Here is a 19,360-nt window from a genome sequence, read left to right on the forward strand (position 1 = left end):
TTTATCAAAATTTTTTTTTTAATTTGTGCTTTGCAAAACCCATGGTCACAAAGATTTTGAGTTAATTTTTATTTAATACATGAGATATTATCACCTTTCTTTTCTCAGTTTCCCAACATTTATTCGTTACATTCATTTATTTAGAAAATATTTATTGTCTACCATGAGGGGCAGAACCTGACCCTGCTACCTGCTCATTATGTGACTGGGCAAGCTACCTAACCTCTGTGTCTGAGCTTCCTTATTTTAAAATGGGAATGATAGTTCCTGCTTCACAAATGTTGTGAGGTTTAAATGAATTTAATACAGAAAAGTCCTTAGAAGAACAATGCTGGGCACAGAAAATGCACTCAACTTATAGTAGTTGTTACTGTTGTTGAGCAGTAATTTGGCTCTTTCTTGGAAATCTCATCCTTTCTGGGGTTTAAACTATCACATAAACTATTGTATCCCAAACTTTTATTTATTCAGCTGTTATTACATACCAGTTGTATTCATAAATATTGTAGGCACTGGGAAAACAGCAAAGAACAAAACAGGCCAAAAAATATGTGGTCTTGTATAACTTAAATCTAGTGAGGAAAGACAATAAACAATTAAGTAAAATGATAATGGTCTGATGGGATAGATATAATAGTTGATGTTTTTTGCCTTGTCTTTTCATCTAGACTTTAAAGTCTCAGCTCTTTGTTTAGCCTGAATTTTTATGGGATATGTAGTGGTTTCATAGAATTTATAACCTGGTGAATACTAATTAATCATTTTAATTTTGTCTGTTTGATCAGATTGTAAGATTCATAGGTAGAGGGGTTTCTATCTTATATAACCAGTTTTCCTTCCATGGTATGTGGTCCAATTCTGGATATATAGTCTGTGTTGATGCCATATTTAGTAAATAAAATGTAGAATATTTGTAATTACTATGTAAACTAGCCTTTTGCTTGTAAGAGAACTAAGCCTCCCTGTCATAAGCCTTAGATATCCACTGTATGTAATGAATTAACCTCTCTCCTACGCTGAGAATGAAACTAATTATGTACTATCTTTGGGGAAAATGAGAGAATAGTTAACATTTATGTTCTGTGGTTCAGATGAAGAATCCCAGTTGAGAAAGACTGATTTAGACTTAATTCCAAATATTTTGTCACTATTAGAAAACATGTGGGACTTTTTTTCTATTTAAATACATGGTTCACAACATAGTTCAAGCAAATCTACTTGGCATAAATAATCCCAACTCAAAGTAAATTTCTTGGGAATTTTTATTTTACCATTTGTAGTTTTTAAATTTAATTTTAATTAAATAAGCTAAAGTGTCTATGTAATGGTCACTGTTTTAGGAAAACTTTAAAATGTTTATTTAGGGTGTCAAGAAGAATTGTAAACAGATTGAATCTACTAAACTATTACCTGATACACCTATTCAATTCATACCACCAAATACATTGAATCTCCGTAGCTTTACCAAAATCATGAAGAGACTGGCTGAACTACATCCAGAAGTTCGCAGGTAATGACTACAATTCTGTTACACTGGTTTTAATATTTTTATGGAAAAATATAGTTCAGTGTGATAACTTAACCATATTTAGAATGTGTTACTTTGGAAAGGACAGGTGCTTATGTGTGTTTTCCTTTTGCATAGAGACCATATTATAGGTGCTCTTCAGGAAGTGAGAATAAATCATAAAGGTTTTCTGAATGGCTTATCTATTAATACTATTGTGGAAATGACTTCATCTGTCTTGAAAAATTCTGCTTCCAGTTAGGACTAAAAGAAGCAACAAGAGGTAAATCAAGCATATCTTTTATATTTAAATATTACTTAAAATTTTTAAGCTATTGTTTTTTTCAAATAAAAAATAGTATTAAATTTAAAGTAATAAAATAATGGTATTATAAAATTAAAAGGCAAACATACTGTATTAGTTAACTACTAACGCAAAACCAGTTACCTAAAACTTAATTACTCAAACAGTACTCATCATCTCATAGTTTGCAGGTCAGGATTCAGGAGTGGCTTTAGCTGGGTAGTTTTCACCTAGGAACTCTCACACTGTTGGAGTCAAAGATGTTGCTTGGGTTGTAGTCATCAGGAGGCTTGGGTGAGACTGGAGGTTGTGCTGCTGAGATGGCTCATACACAAGGCTTTTGGCCACCTGGGCCTCACCATTTGGGCCTCTCATTGGGGCTGCTTGAGTGTCTTTACATTGTGGCAGCTGGCTTCCTTTGAGGGAGAGCAAGGTGGAAGCTACAGTGTCTTTGTCACCTAGGCACACTCCATGGTTTCTGTCACATTTTAGATGTGAGTTATTGTATGCAATCCATACTCAAAGGGAAGGGAATTAAGCTCCCTCTCTTGAAGAAAAGTGAATCAAAGAATTTGTACATACTTTTCATTACGGGCACTAACATGGGATTCTTTGTTATAAAATAACGAACGGGGATTTGTTTTCAGTTAGAGCTGTCTAATGATTAAAGCCAGCTTTCTACGGTGAACAGCTAGAAAAGTTGAATAAAAGTAAAGAGTACCTGTATAAACAAGGCACTGGGGAACTACCACCTAGTCATGAATTAGTGGCCAAGGTACAGAGATGAATCTCAGGAAAATATACCCAATGTTTGGGACCACATATCCCCTAGTGTTATTTGTAGTGGGGTAGCTAGTTTATTCTACTTTTTTTTTTTTTTAAGATTTTATTTATTTATTTGACAGAGAGAGATCACAAGCAGGCAGAGAGGCAGGCAGAGAGAGAGAGGAGGAAGCAGGCTCCCTGCTGAGCAGAGAGCCCGATGCGGGCCTCGATCCCAGGACCCTGAGATCATGACCTGAGCTGAAGGCAGCGGCTTAACCCACTGAGCCACCTAGGCGCCTGGGGTAGCTAGTTTAAAGGACACTTCTGATAAATTTGAAGCCAGGGAGATGGGCCTTGGTGAACACTCAGCACTGGGTTGGAACCCCAGCAGGTTGTACCCTACTAGTAAGTATGAACCAGAAATACATAGTTCTTCAGAGGGACTATAACTCAGCTTCAAAATTTATTCCCTGAGTTGGATTGAAATGATAGTGGGGTTATTTCTGACATGCATCTAGAAGAAATGAAGATAGGAATTCTCTGGAATAAAGTAATATCATTTTAGGCTTCAGATTATTTCTACCCACAATTTTGTGCATACTTGTTATTTTGTAAATAAGAGTGCACAATCCAAAATAACACAAATGAAAACTACTGTATAATAAACACTACATAATAGAAACTAGCCACAGGGACTCCAGATATTTCAGTTACCAGACACCCTTAAAGAATATATCCTTATAAGTGATAGACCATTTCTAAAAATGGCCATAATTGTTCTCTTCCCTGCATTTGTGGACCTGTGCAATGTGACTTTGAAGCTCCTTTCATCAAGATGTGGAATCTGTTTTGCCACCCACTTGAATCTAGACTAGCCTTTTGAATTACTTTGACAAGTTGTGCCATTTCCAAGCCTTGTCTTCAAAAAGACTTGATTACTCTACTCTCTTGGAAATGTGTTGCAGCCACAGGAAAAAGCCCAGTCTGTTAGAGGACAAAAAATTACATGGAGGATAGCCAAGGCATTCTAACCTATAGCCAGCTGCTCCTAAACACGTGATAGGCATCTGGCATAGATTGGACATCAACCCCCACCTCCCAACCTGGCAGCTCTCCACAGAGCCATGAGCAAGCCCAACCAAGATGTGAAAACTCCCTCACCTACCTGAGTCTAGCCCATTGCTAATGGGCAGAATTATAAGCTTAAATAGATAGCCATTGTTTTAAGCTACTAAGTTTTAAAGGTAATTTACTGCACAACAAAAGCTAACTGATTCAGATGTGCTATATTCAGGGGGACAAAGGACAAGATTGAGGACTTCAATATAGAGCTGAAAATAGTTTTAAAAATGGAAATCCCACTAATGAAAAAAAGAAATTAAATTAATAATTCAGTTAATAGTTTCTATAACATTAGACAAATAGTTGAAGTGAGAATTAGGTTAGGAAAAAAGAAAAGTAGGTCAGAAGAAACTGTGGAATGAAACACAGAGAAAGAAAAGATAGAAAACCTGAGAGAAGGTGAGAGAGAGGGAGAGTGAGACCATCTATGGATGTAACAAATCTTTAGCAAAAATAAGGGAGAGAAATCGAGCAGAAAAGTTTTTTGGGAAAAAAATGGCTGAAGTATTCTTTAAATGATGAAAAACATCAAGCCATAAATTCAGTAAACCCTTTCAAACTTCAAACAGGAAAAGTAAAAAGACATCAGTATATCAGAGAAAAAAATAAAGCTAAAATCTATAAAGCAGCCAGAGAAAAAAGAATTTACCTCAAGAGTACAACAATTAGATTGACATCTGATTCTTAACAGAAGCCATCAAATAATTCTACAAACTTTGGGTTCTAAAAAGCCTTCAGGAATAAATGGGAAATAAATATATCTTTACTCAAAAACTAAGATAATTTGTTACTTAAAAGATTCATTTATAGTAAACAAAATACTAAAGAGTGTTCTCTAGGAAGAAGGAAAGTGATTTTAGATGAAAGGTCAGAGATGTAGGAGAAGTAAAGATGAAAATGTATATATCAATTGGTATTGACTATATAAAACAAGAATAGTGGTATTTTACAGGTCCGATAAAAAATATATGACAATAGTAGCATAAAGAAATTAGGCACTTACTATTCTATATATCTTGTAGGTTGGAAAGAGGGTAAAATGTACTATATTGGGGGTCCCCATTACTACCTCTCCCCAGCCTGTTATTCACTTGGAAAACTCACATGACTCAGTATATGGCTGTACTCATGGCTTCAATTTATGACAACACAATGATACAAAACAAAATAAACAAAGGGAAAAGCCACATATGGTGCTGTCTAGAGAGGACCAGGCATAGGCTTCCAAGAGTCCTTTCCCATTGGATTCACACTAGACAAGGTGTGCTTGTTTCCTCCAGTAATGAGTTATGACAATACGTATGGAATGTTGTATGCCAAGAAAGCTCATTAGAGAACCAATATCAATATTTTTATTGGGGCTTGGTCACATAGGACCCACTTGCCTAGCACATAGTTCCAGACACTGAGAAGGAAAGCAGCTGTTTGGTATAAACCACATTGTTCTTACAAGTTTTGGTACAGTGAGCCACTCTGGGATTGGTGGAAACTCTTCAAAATCCAAGTTTCTAGACTCTAGCTGGGGGCCAACCTTGCTAGCAGTTCTTTTTGTAAGGAGAGTAGTCCCGATCCTGCTATGTTAACTCTCCTTTTACACATAAACCGGCTGATACCAGACTTTGATAATAAGTAAAGGATGCATGTTGTCATCTTTAGGGTAATTACTAAAAGAACAATTTTTTAGAGAATACACAAAATGAAGTTGGAACCTTACCTTATGCATATACAAAAACTAATTCAAAATGGATCAAAGACCTAAACATAAGAGCTAAAACTATAAAACTCTTAGAAGAAAACAGAGGAAAAGCTTCACAACACTGGATTTTTCAATGATATCTTGGATACAAAAAGATAAATTAGACTTCACAAAATTAAAAATGTGTATCAAAGGATACTGTCAATAGAGGCAGTGCACAGAATGAAAGTACTTGAAAATCATTTATCTGATAAGGGTCACTATCCAAAAATATATAAAGAATATCTATAACTCAACAATTTAAAAAAACCATAAATTTTAAATGGACAAAACACCAAAAAACCCCAAACAGAAAATGACAAATGTTGATGAGGATGGGGAAAATTGGAAGTGTTGTAAATTGCTGGTGGATGTAGTGCAGCCACTGTAGAAGATGGTATGGCAGTTCCTCAAAACATTAAACATAGAATTACCATATGATCCAGCAATTCCACTTCTGAGTAACTGGAAGAACTGAAAGCAGGGACACAAATGGATAATTTGTACACCCATGTTCAAAGTAGCATTATATATAAGAACTAAAAAGGTGGCAGCAACCCAAAGATCCATCAGTGGAGTAATAGAAAGAAATGAGATCTAGGCATACAATGGAATATTATTCATTCTTGAATGAAATTCTGACCCATGGTGCAACATGGATGAACCTTGAAGATAAGATTAGTGAAATAAGCCAGTCGCTAAAGAACCAGTACTGTATGATACCACTTACACAACATACCTAGAGTAGTAGTCAGATTCATAAAGACAAAGTGGAATGATGGTTGTTAGGGGCTGGTGGAAGGGGAGAATGGTGTAACTGTCTAATGGTAAGAGTTTCTGTTTAGGAAGATGAGAAAGTTCTGGATGGGGATGATTACAGAACAATGTGAATATACTTATTGTCATAGAACTGTACACTTAAAAATGGTAGATCTTATGTATATATTTTAACCCCAGTGTTTAAAATCTTATGATTCCAATGCGAATATAGAGGGTATGGATTAATAAAAAGTTTTTTTTTAACCTACAAAAGTAGGTTGTAAAGGAGAGTAAAAAGAATACATAGAATATGCAGGACAAATATTTAGTAAGATGAGGAAAACCCAGTTATGTCAATAATTAAATATTACTGTGAATGAACAAAATATTCCTATGAAAAACTCAGATTGTCATATTGGGTTTTTAAAAACCAATTATATAGAATCTCTAGAAACACATCCTAAAAACATCAGGGTATTAAAAGATAAAAGGATGGAAAAAGAGCCACACTATATTAACATTAGAGTAAATGCTAGAGCAGTAAAATTACTGAAGAAAAAATATTTAATTTACCAAGAATAAATAACAATTTGAAATTTGTATGCATCTAATAAAACACCTTAAGATATAAAATGGAAATATTTCCAGAACTGTTAGGAGAAATTGGCAAGTTTATAATTATAATAAGAGATTATACCGCTGGTAGAAGCAGCAAAAAAAAAAAAAAAAGTAGTGATATTAATGATATGAACAGTCCAAATAAGCAGTTTGACTTATTGGACATTGTATAGAATGTAAGACACATCACAACTGCACAGTCTCTTCATGTCATTTGAAATATTTGCAAAACTTGGCCATATGCTAGGCCATAAAATAAATCTCAGTAAATACTACAAGATTGAAAAGAGTGTGTTCTCTGGCTACAATCCAAATAACCTACAAATCAGCAATGGAAAGATAAATAGGAAATCCCCATGTTGGAAATAAATGTCTAAATAACCAGGGACTAGAAGAAGAAATCATATAATGAAAACTAGAACGTAGGTTTTAGTTAAAGAATGATAATGAAAATCCTCCACATCAAAACCTGAGGGATGCTGGTAGAGCTTTTGTAAACAGAAATGGATAGCCTTGAATTCCTATGTCATAACAATGATACAAAATTAATGAGCAGAGTATATAACTCAAGAAGTTAGAAGAAAAAAACAAAAGTAATAACCCAGAAGAAGTATAAGAGGTATGAAAACTACTGAAATAACAAACAGTAAGGATCAATAAATTTGATTCTGGAAGAGAAAAATAAAGTTGATAGACCCCTGATGAGACTGATAAAGCAAAAAAGTGAAGATACCAGCAAGGTAATATTTTTTACAAAGGAAATATCACAAATCTTAGTCATTACAAAGATGAGAGGACATTGTCAATGACTTTAATATATTCAAGTTCTTTATTAAATCTTCCTAGGAAGATTCAACTTAACAAAAACAGACACTAGAAGTTATAGAAAATCTTACTAATCTTATATTTATTAAAGAAATTGTATCATAAATAAAACTCTTCCCACAAAATAAAGTCCAGGCTCAGATGGCTATATTAATGAACTCCCCAAACATTTAAGGAAGAAGGAATATCAGTCTGAAGTTTTCTAGAGAAGTCAGTATAGTCATGACACCAAAACCAGACCATGCAAAAATTCTTTTAGAAATATCGGCAGACTGGGGCGCGTGGGTGGCTCAGTGGGTTAAAGCCTCTGCCTTCGGCTCAGGTCATGATCCCAGGGTCCTGGGATCGAGCGCCACATCGGGCTCTCTGCTCAGCGGGGAGCCTGCTTTCCTCCTCTCTCTCTCTGCCTGACTTTCTGCCTACTTGTGATCTCTGTCTGTCAAATAAATAAATAAAATTTTTTTTTTTAAAAGAAATATCAGCAGACTGAATCCCACAGTTTGTAAAAAGAATAATACTTTATGGCCAAACTGACTATTTCAAGAATGAAAGATTCATTTAAATTTAAGTCAATATAATTTACCCTATGTAGAGAACAACGGAGAAAAAAATCACCTTATTATTTCAGTAGATACAGAAGTAGATAAAATTTACCACCCATACATGGTAACATTCTGAACAAGCAAGAAATAAAATGTCAGATCTTTTCTTCATGAGAAATCTCAGGGTCTTTTTATTTTATATGCACACTAACAAGTTAATGTGCCATAATTTCATTAATGCTGGCAAAAGACATGAGCCTCCTGGGACAGAGACAAAAGAGTTTGTTCCCACAGCGATAGCAGTAGCCAGAATATTATTTTCTTGCCTTGTTCCTCGAGCCTCAGTGCTCCTAGGGCAACCCAGTGAGAGCCAGCTGACAACCACATATCCAGCAGGGTACATTACAGGCAGAGCCCCATGCTTAGGAAACCCAAATATTTTATTACGAGGCTGCAGGCAGATCCACCAGACCTTTGTCATAGAGGGAGACATCTGTATTATACTCAATATATTTGTCTTTAAAGTAATCATAGGTGTTCATTAATAAACCAGTTTGTGAGTCTAACTGTATCATACCAGCCATGGTGCTTCCCAGTGAAGAAAGTAGACTTCATATGTCACTTAAGTGATTTCTGTTCCAGAGATTGCCACATTTTTACCATGATGACAGTCTGGTTTTCTCTGTGGAAATAGTCAAAACAGTCCTCTATATGTATAATATCTAGTGGCCTGTTTCTATTTTGACATAGTAGTAGAGTTTAGTGATATGCTTAGTCAAGGGATAGAATTTAATGTGAGTATTTTTGATATTCATAATATGAAAAGTGAGTTTAATGATAATGATTGGTTTTGTAGTAGAGTGTACTGATAAATAACTACAGTAGTACCCCCCCATCTTCAGGGGATAACTTCCAAGATTCCCAGTGGGTGCCTGAAACCAACAGATTGTACCAGACCTTACATATATACTGTGGTTTTCCTATACATGCAAGTCTGTGATAATGCTTAATCTGCAAATTAGGCACAGTAAGAAAGTAACAACAGTAACTAATAAAACAATTATAACCATGTAGTATAATAAAGGTATGTGAATGTGGTGTTTCTCTCAAAATACACTGTCCCTAGCTTTCTCATGATGGTGTGAGATGGTAAAATGCTCCCGTGGTGAGATGAGTGACGTAGGAGGTGACATAGCATTAGACTCCCACTGACCTTGTGACAGTACTTCAGGAGGGCCTTCTGCTCCTGCTCCTGGACCCCAGCCAACTGCAGGCGGAAGGAAGAGTGCAGAGAACGGGGGACTTCTGTATATACTTCTGTGGAATATTGGATTTAAATCAATATATTCTGTGGTTAATTTCTCCCTTCTTTTCTTGATTTGTATAGAATTTCCTTGGAAAGCATGAGTTCCCTCCTACAGAGAATGTTCTACAACACTTAGGAAAAAATTGTGGCAATAGCAAGATGCCGTGATTAAATAGGCTTAATAAGCGGATTTAGCTGTGTATATTGTACTTTATAGCCTTCCCTTCACATCTAGCAGCTGTTGTTTCTACAGTATTACCATCTTCTCTATATTAAAAATTAAAAAAAATTTAATGTTTATAAACTTTGTATTTCAAACTTGTTACTTAAAGACTTCAAGCTGCATATTTTGGATTAGAAAAAATGGTTGTGTCTACTTTTAAAAATTTTGTTAAATTGGTTTTTATAAATAGTGACCAAGACCAGGTTTATTGTTTCAGAGTCCATTAAGTGATTTCCATCCATGAAAAATATAATTTACTTAAAGTTCTTAGTTCCAGTTTTCAGTAATCTTAAGACTTAATTGGACCATGGGATAACAGATAAACTGAATGTGAGTTCACAGATACATAACATTTTGGAATGTGTATATTTTTAAGCTTCCTAGACAGTTACATTGAAGCTCTGATACATTTAATGTTATTTTTGACTTTAGTGTGTGTGTGTGTGTGTGTGTGTGTATATACACTTTACAGTATAAAACATTAAGCTGTATTTTCCCTAAGCAGAGTGAATCCACGTGTGCTTTGGTAAAACACTAGTCACCATATTGTTTATTTTGTTTTTTTAGTAAGTTCTGTTATATTAGGTTAAATTGTAAATTGCAACAATTTTCAAAGCCTAATTTTATATCCTATTAATTTCTTTAATGGATTACTTTTTAAAAGTTTCTTCTTTAACTTCTTTAAAGTTTAAAATTACAGTTTTGCCAGTATTAAGATGAACATTTAAATATGCATTTTCTTCAAATGTTTAAAATATTTAGAGCATTCAATAGTTGGTATCATTTGATTAAAAGTTAGTCACTTAACATTTATATTTGATGTATTTGTATTTAATAAAGGCAGAATCTGTAGTACAATTTTAAATAATGCTTTCTGCAGGTTTAATGGCATTTTCCAGGTGTGAATGAGCCTACGAGTGTTTATGTGGAATACACATGGATGGGAAGGAAGGTTAACTATCCAACTCCTGGATTTCAAAATTTTCATCCTTTAAGGGATTTTTGGTTATTAATTTGTCCCAGATATTACCAGATCCACCCCAGATATACTACCAGGAATTGGGTTCAGGGTGGGAAAAAAATTCTTTTTTTTTAAGGATTCTTAAGTGAAACTTGAGAATTCTTGCTTTTTGGCCATACATCAAATCCAAGGATTGTGGAAATTTTTTCCCATATGTTAAATTATGTAGTTATTTATATGAAAAGACTGTGCATTCAGAGTTAACATTGAGTAAAGTTGAAACATGGACTAAACATTATAATCAACATGCTAGCAACAATAAGAAGCATACTGCTAGTCATTGGGTTCCAAAAGGCTTTGATGAAGTGAAATCCCCTTTGAGAATACAAACAGACCAAGTTACTGCATTCTATTTGGGGAAAATATACAAAGGATCATTTGACATTATAGTCTCAGGTTTCTTAAAGATGTCTTTTTTTTTTCCAATTTATTTATTTTCAGAAAAACAGTATTCATTATTTTTTCACCACACCCAGTGCTCCATGCAAGCTGTGCCCTCTATAATACCCACCACCTGGTACCCCAACCTCCCACCCCCCCACCACTTCAAACCCCTCAGATTGTTTTTCAGAGTCCATAGTCTCTCATGGTTCATTTCCCCTTCCAATTTACCCAAAAGCACATACCCTCCCCAATGTCCATAACCCTACCCCCCTTCTCCCAACCCCCCTCCCCCCAGCAACCCACAGTTTGTTTCGTGAGATAAGAGTCACTTATGGTTTGTCTCCCTCCCTAACTCCATCTTGTTTCATGGATTCTTAAAGATGTCTTATTCAAAAAAAAAAAAAGTATTTTATTTGGGGCGCCTGGGTGGCTCAGTGGTTATAGCCTCTGCCTTCGGCTCAGGTCATGATCCCAGAATCCAGTCCCGCTCTCTGCTCCTCAGGGAGCCTGTTTCCCCCTCTCTCTGCCTGCCTCTCTGCCGACTTTTGATCTCTGTCTGTGAAATAAATAAATAAAATCTTTAAAAAATAAAAAAAAAATAAAGGTAAAGCTCAGATAACTTTAGTAGATCAAAAAGTTAATACCAGTAAATTGAGTACTGATATGAAGCTTCCCAAGTTAAATATAACAACTAGAGTAATTGGTGAATCTCTTGGAATTCAAGTAAAAAATCAATACTTAGCTTACTCTAAAATCTTTAATTTGACATTAGTTAATTATATAAAACTCTGGTAGAATTCCAAAGACTGATCAAATTATCCAAGTTTCCAAATATCTTAAATTAGCAAAGTTTTAGATAATTTTAGCAGACATGTTATTGCTCAGAATCACTTTTTTTCATACTGTATTATTGGCACAATGAATAACATTTTAGCTAGATCAACTCAAATATACAAGTAATTATGTTTAGAGAACACCAGAGATCTGGAGTGTTGTTGATACCCTTAAGACTATCACTAAAAAGTGGGACCAAAGTTCCCAGTTGGTTCTGCCTGATACCAATGTCAATTCTGGTCCAAGGAGATAATGTGTGTAACTGAGCAACCCAGTATAATCAGTAGTCTCTTTTCAAAGGAAAAGTTCTCCAGCCAGTGTTCTGTGTGTATTAACTTCACTGCTTTTTCACTATTATCATTGTTAATTATCATGTATTTACCTCTACATAAAATGTTCAGTAAGTGTTAGCTCTTCTGGTCAGCAGAGTAATGACCGCCAGCCCTTCCTGTCCTCATCTCCCCAGTCCAACCATGTGGATGTGTCACTTGGCAAAGGGAGTTAAGTTGCAGAAGTAAGTAAGATTGCTAAACAGCTGACCTGGAAGATGACCCTGGATTAGCTGGGTGGGCAAAAGAGAAAGCCAGAGAAATAGCATTTCTAGAAGCATCTCTACCTGTTGTTGCTGGCTGTGAAGATGGAAGAAGGGAGCCAGGAGCCGAGGAGTGAGGGTTGCCTCTGAAAGTTGGAAAAGGCAAGGAAACAGATTGTTCCCTAGAGTCACTAGAAGGAACATGGCCCTGCTAACATCTTGATTTTAGCCTAGTGAGACCTGTGTATGACTTCTGATCTTCAGAAGTGTAAGAATGAATTTGTGTTGTTTAAATCCCCAAGTCTGCGGCAATGTGTTACATGCGCATTAGGAAATGAATGCAGACGATAGAAGTTTACAGGTTCTGTGTATCTTTACCTGGATTTTGACTCTCGGGGGGAACAGTTCTGTGTGAGCTGTGAGTGCTGTGGAACCCCTCAATTGCTATTATTTATATAGAACTTATACCTTAATAACTGCATGATAATTAGGGCTGATAGTCTCCTGATCAGAGAATATCATGATATGTATTATGGGCATGATTGCTATAAATCACTTTGCTTTTATTGCCAGGAAGTAGAAAGCCTGGTAGCACACTGTTTAAGAATGTAGGCTCTGAAGCTAGGTTCCCTGGGTTCAAATTCCCATTCCAGCCTTGGACAAGTTAGATAACTTCCCTGTGCCTCAGTTGTCTGGTGTGTAAAATGGAGGCAAGTATCTTCCATTATCAGGATGGCATAAAGTAGAACACAGTATTTGTTCTAATAAAACAGCCTTCAGTCAGAGTGTGCTGCTGATGGTAGTACTGTCAGCTAGTGAAGTTCAATAATGCCTCTCTTTGTGTAGTAACTTTGTTGTATCTTCCTGCTGTTCTATTTTGATTTTACTTTATTTTTTTCTCTTCTATGACTGTCTGTAACCTGACTCCATATTCCTTAGAACAAAGCAGACCATAATAGTATATTAGTTAGAGGCTACTTGATGACAAATTATAAAAACACAACCCTAACAAAAGCTGAAGAAAAAAGAAAATCAGCTTATAGTTGACAACTCCAGAAATGAATTCAGGTGTGGCTGGATCAAGAGTCTTCTGTCTTCATCTCTCTATGTCTATCACACACACAATCCTGAAATAATTAGGAATGGTTACAGTGTTCACCAAGAACTTCTGGGAATTGAATACTTGGTATAGAGCTGTTTAACTTCTACTTATCAACACTTAGAATTACAAAGCAGTTGCAGAAATAGCACAGAGTTCACAATTTATAGAACCATAGCAAAGTAATCAAAACCAGGACATTAACGTTGGCACGTACTGCTGCCGCAAACCTTACTCGGATTGCACCAGTTGCGCCCCTGATGTTCTTTTTTTGTTCAAGACCCAATCAATCCAGTATGTCATGCATTTAGTTATTGTTTTCTGTACCCCTTCTAGCCTAGGTCAGTTCCTAAGTATTTTCTTGTCTTTCATACTTTGATGCTTTTGATGAGCATTGCTTGACTACTTGGTAGAATGCCTCTTAATTATAGTTGATCAGCTGTTTTCTCCTGACTAGACTGAGGTTATGCGTTTTTTGAAGAGTGCCACAGAAGTGCTGTATCATCAGTACCTCCCAGCTGGGGGTACGTGATAGGTCTCTTACAGGTCATGCCCTTCAGTTGGTTATGGTGGCCTCTACTGGGTTTCAGCATAGAGTTACAATTTTTCCTTTACAATTGAGAGAGCTCTTTGACAGTATGGAAACACCTGTTTCTCTTAAAATGTTTGCTCACTGCTTTTGGCATCCATTAGCAGATCTTGCCTGAAGGAATTATTCTTGTGGTATTTGATGATGATTTTGTGTCTTTCCTTTCTCCCACATTTATTACTTAGAATTTGCCTGTGAGGAAAAGCTATCCTTCCCCCGCCCCCATTTATTTATTCAATTGTGGAGATCAGTGTGGACTCGCTGATGTCTATTTGGCCTGTGAGTTATAATACAGTACTATCATTTCTTATTTTGTTACTCAGATTGTTTCTTAAGGGATTAGAAGTCATCAGCCTTTAGCGATTAGGAGCTTCTTTAGGTTGGGTTCTGTGTCTCTGTGAAAATCGTCATCCTTTCTCAAGTGCTCACTTTCTGCCACCACTATTTGACTATTTTAGGCTCATCTTACTGGCCCTGCCCTGGAATCAACTACTTCTCCAACAAACTTCATTTTACTTTTTTTTTTAATGTTTTATTTATTTATTTGACAGAGAGAGATCACAAGTAGGCAGAGAGAGAGGGGAAGTAGGCGCCCTGCCGAGCAGAGAGCCCGACTCGGGGCTTAATCCCAGGACCCCAAGATCATGACCCGAGCCGAAGGCAGAGGCCTAACCCACTGAGCCACCCAGGTGCCCCAAACTCCATTTTTCTTTATCGGAGAATGCTGTCCAGGAGCCATGCTCCAGTCAGCAGGGGTGCTTCCTGCTGTTGGAGTTGGTCTTGGGCCCTCTCTGCACACAGACTCCCCTCGACTTCCTTAGTCTGGTAGAAACCTGAAGTGACCACAGTTCTTGGTGTCTTTAGCCTCACAGCGTGCAGTCAGGATAGCAACAGCTTTCTGAATGTGCTCAGGTGTTTCCTATTCCTGACCGCCCCAGCCCCCCGCAGTATGGTTATGTTACACATACGTAACAGCCTCACAAGAGGGAAGAGGGGTTCTAGGGTCATGTGTGTGCAATCTTATCTCTTGCTTTTCTGCAGTAGCTCTGGATAGGTTGACTTCTCTTACTATTTTATATAGTGTTGAGATACTTTAAAAATTATCAACTATCCAATTTTGTGGATTTTTATTATCTAATTTCTTGGATTTTTATATCTTGGATGTTAAGATTTAATCTGAGGGCCTGTGCCAACCCCTGTCTCCTGCCCCCCAGTTCTTCTCAAGCTCCCTGTGCTCACTGAGGTGGGCTGGCTGCAGGGGGGTGAGGGACATCACACTCAGGCATTTGGTGACTTTGCTCTTAGTTTCTCTGCAGCTCCCAGATTCTCTCAGTGACACCGACAATATAGTTTTGTGCAGGATTTACTTTTCCCTTGTTTTTGTTTACTTTTGGAGAGGGCATTTGGGGAAATCAAACTATGCAAGCCCTTCTCAGCCACTTGCAAGTCCCAAGTATTTGGGTTTTACCAGCAAGACACCCTTGAGGGATTTGAAAAACTGTAGCTTGATGAAGCCAAGTGCTCCTGTGATGCTATTCACGGAACAGAACGGAGTCATTACTGCTCATACACGTCTCTGGAACCCCCCTTTCATCGCTGCTGACTAAATCTTTACCTCTAACTCACGGACCTAGTGGTGAGGATGCCAGCAAAATCTTCCCCTTTGTGTCAGCAAATTATTGAAAAATTGTACAGAACCCTTACAGTTTTCCTCTCCCAGTCCTTAATGCTGTTGCTGCATCTGTGTCTAGTCGGTGCTGTCTCCCAGAAGAATGCTTCTATCGTTTGAATCCGTTCCTCTGTATCGAAGGCGCTTTTGTCTGGCTGCTTGTAAGATTCTTTATGACTGGTTTTGAGCAACTGTATTGTGATGGGCCTTGCTGTATTTTCTTCTTCATGATTCTCGTGCTTAAGGTTTATCTGTATTCTTGAATTCGTAGGTTTGTAGAGCAACATCTACACAGTAGTTTCCATATTGCTGTCTAACCGGACTCCCAGTCACATGTTGGTTAGGCCACGTGAGGTTGTCTTACAGTTCCCTAGGGCTTTGTTCTTTTATTTTTCTTCTCAGGTCTTTGTTCTGGGATGTAGTAGTTACTGGGAAATCATTTGGCTTGGTCAGTTCTTGCTTTTAATCTTTGTTAGGTGGCCCTGGGGCAGCCTGTGTCATTTTTCTGACTACAAAGGCAATACCCTGCTAATTAGTTCATCATATGTTCTGCCTGTCTCTAGGTTTTTCCCCTAGGATTGGAGGAAAGTGGAGCCATTCCAGGCCCTGTGTGAGTTCTTGGGGATTGTGCCAATCTGTTCCTTTCTGGTGGTCCTTTTCTCTGCCTTAGGCAATGTTCTTCCATGTGAACACCGGTCAGTATTAGAGTCCCAGACTCCGGTTGGGGGTCAGGGGGTGGTGGTGCTGCAGACCTTCCCTGTGCAACATTCCTCCTCTGTACTCCCAAGCCCTGCCTCCCTAGCTGCCTTGGCCAGGCCTTCCCTGGACTCCCAGCATTCTCCTCAACTCCACGAGACTCTGGGCACTGTTTGGGTTCCCAGCTCCCTGTGATCTAGAAGTTACAGGCAGCAAGCAGTGAGGCTACCTCACTAATGTCCCTGCCACCCGGGATCGCAGTCCTGCCCTGCCTGTGGTTGTGTGACAGCTGTGGCTTCATCGGTCTTGTCCAGTGTTTTCATATAAGGGGGGATGGTAAATCCGGTTCCTGTTACTTCAGCGTGGCTGGAAGCAGAGGTCTTCTTATGTTAAATTTGAATTTTTAGTAATGTTCAGCAGTTCTTGACCCCTCAAGGTTGTGTCTCTAACCTAGCTGCGCACACAGCCAAGCATCTGGCCATTTTCTCAACTCTTCCATTGTGCACTTCCATGTCCATCTAGCTGGAGGTGCCTGGGAGTAGGATGGTTTTCCGTGCTCCCTACTAGAAGTCCACATGCTTCTGACAGAATCTAGCCATGGCAGAGTCACCGTCTCTTGTGTGCCATGGCTGTGGGGCAAGCGTGGAGATTGCTTGTGTTCCCACCCATGCAGAAGAGGGAACCTGTTGTAATTACTGGACATCTCTTGCCCAGACTCCCCAATGCAGACATGGAGACCCAAGGGTGTCTGCGGCATACCCACATACACACAACACCCACACACTGGCACTCTCAAGAGAATTGTGAATGTACACAGCTCATGAGCTTGAGAAATACAGCTTGTTTTTTTAGGTGTATGTGTCTGTTAGGGGGTATGTGTAGGCACATGGAGAGAGGAAGTGACAAATGGCCCCCCTTACCCTGACCTTGCGTCTGGTTGCTGTTGAGTTTCAGAGAAAATATTGCCAAAACATGTTTCCTGCTCAGCCTCCTGATGAGAGTAAAGGAGTCCCAAAGGGCCTGATGAGGAGAGGTCACAGAGAGGTTCACGAGCCAAGAGTGGGAAGGGCTGTGCCATCTATGAGCGTAGGGCAAGTCTGATAGCCCAGCGATGCATGCCCTTGGCCCTCCTGGTGGCTGATGTACCTTAGCTCAGGGCTCACAGTGGAGCTGGCCCAGGGCTGCGGTCCTCACCGTTCCCTTCCCGCTGGCCTGCAGTTCCTCTCCTGCACTCCCGCCGGCCAGCCCTCAAATTCCCTACACTATAGTCGGGCCCGGGGTCCCGCATCCCGTATGTTCAGTTCCTGTATCTTGGCTTTTGGGTTGTTATCGAGAGTTTTAATTTGCCCATTAGATTACAAACCTGAGGGCAAGACCTGCATAGTTTACCTAGCACAGTCTTGCTTACAGTAGGGGCTCTGTTGTCTATTAAATGAGTAAAGTGGGGGAAGCCAGGCCGCCCAGTAAAGTGTACTTTCCTAAGGTTCAGGAAGAGGGGCTAATTAAGTCAGGAGAGCTTGTGCCCTGCCCCGCCATCTGAATGCAGACCCCTCACTCCTAGGACCATTTGGGGTCCCCAGTTGTAGGCATGCTGGCCCTGAGAGCCCTCCCAGCCTGTATTCAGAAGAAAATGACCACCATCCACCATCAGCTGCCTCCTGTTCTCTGAGCAGACAGCAGGTGGCTCTGCTCCCTTTCATTTAGCTAGGAGTCAGTCCTTTGCTGCGGACCTGAGCCAGCCACTGTGCTAAGTGCATGAAGCCAGTGTGGCCATTGCCCTCCAAGTAGTGATTCCCCCGCTCCCGCCTTCGGTGAGCCCAAGTTAATTTCTCAGAGTTCTCCTTGGAATACGATGTTACAGGAAGGAACCCCTGGTGAGATCCAGCCACCAGGAGAGCTTTCTTATGTCTCCCACTCATGCCTCTGCACCGGGAAACCACCTTCCCCAGGGCTCTCCTATGCACCCCTAGGAGCCCTTCTCTGATCATTCTATAAGAAGTATGCCCAGGCTTCTTGTCCCCTCCCCCTGTGAGCTCTCCAGGCCCGCAAAAGCCCAGAGTGACCGCCTTCCAAGGCAAGTCTAATGCTGTCCTCTTTCTGCTGGAGTTGGGAGTCTGGTGAGCTCCGGGGGCAGGTTCTCCAGCCTCCTCTGTCTCTCGTCAGCCATCCTAGGCAGCAATCCACGGGTGCACCTTTCAGTCCTACCAGGACTCCCGGGGCCTTTGGGTACCCCTGACATTCCACTCCTCCCCTGCGCCCACGCCATTGCTTATCCTGAATTTATTCCAGTTCCTCATTGTTAGTCCTCTTCTGATTAGTAGGAGTCTCCCCAGGTTCCGGGGCTGGTTTTGTCCCCGCGGGTACCCCAGTGCCCGCACCTTGGGGAAGAGAGATGCAGTCTTGGTCTTTCGCAAAGCAGACCCCCCGGGGGCAGAAGCGAGAGGAAGAGCATAGTGACCCTGTTGAGACTGCCATGCCCTGTCTAGGAGATCCTACCTGATTTAAACACTCGCCTTTAGGCAAACATTTTGGAAGCACCCCGGGCGGCGGTCGCGGCGCAGACTCCCCCTACCCCCCACCACTCGAAGCCCGAGCGCGCGTCCCCCAGGAAGGGTCCCGGCGACCCCGAGCTCGCTCCTCGCCGTGCGCGCTGCTCGTCGTGGGGTCGCCTTGTCTCGCGCGTCCGGCCTGCAGGTGCCGCCCCGCCGGGTCCCGGCGACCTGCCCGCCGCCCCCACCCCACCGCGGAGTCGCGGTGGGCAGGGCCAGGCGCGCGCCGCCGCTTCCCTCCGCGCCCGCTCCCGCCCCCGGCGCCGCGGCGGGCTCAGTGC

General features: G+C 39.9%; 1 protein-coding gene across 3 annotated transcripts in view; it reads left to right on the plus strand.

The window, feature by feature from the left end:
- RBM44 (RNA binding motif protein 44) overlaps nt 1-10,304 on the plus strand; it is a 28,866-nt gene extending 18,562 nt beyond the window's left edge. For 2 of the 3 annotated variants that reach the window (XM_044240893.1, XM_044240895.1), the window contains exons 13-15: nt 1,365-1,510; nt 1,646-1,790; nt 9,565-10,304. In XM_044240893.1, the coding sequence (XP_044096828.1) occupies nt 1,365-1,510; nt 1,646-1,769 (270 nt within the window). In that variant the 3' untranslated portion in view covers nt 1,770-1,790; nt 9,565-10,304. Of the gene's footprint in view, nt 1-1,364; nt 1,511-1,645; nt 1,791-9,564 lie in introns of those variants that run through there. The other variant, XM_044240896.1, reaches the window with a different exon arrangement.
- The last annotated feature ends 9,056 nt before the right edge of the window (nt 10,305-19,360 follow it).

The sequence above is a fragment of the Neovison vison genome, chromosome 3 (genome assembly GCF_020171115.1).
Source record: "Neovison vison isolate M4711 chromosome 3, ASM_NN_V1, whole genome shotgun sequence".
NCBI lineage: Eukaryota > Metazoa > Chordata > Mammalia > Carnivora > Mustelidae > Neogale > Neogale vison.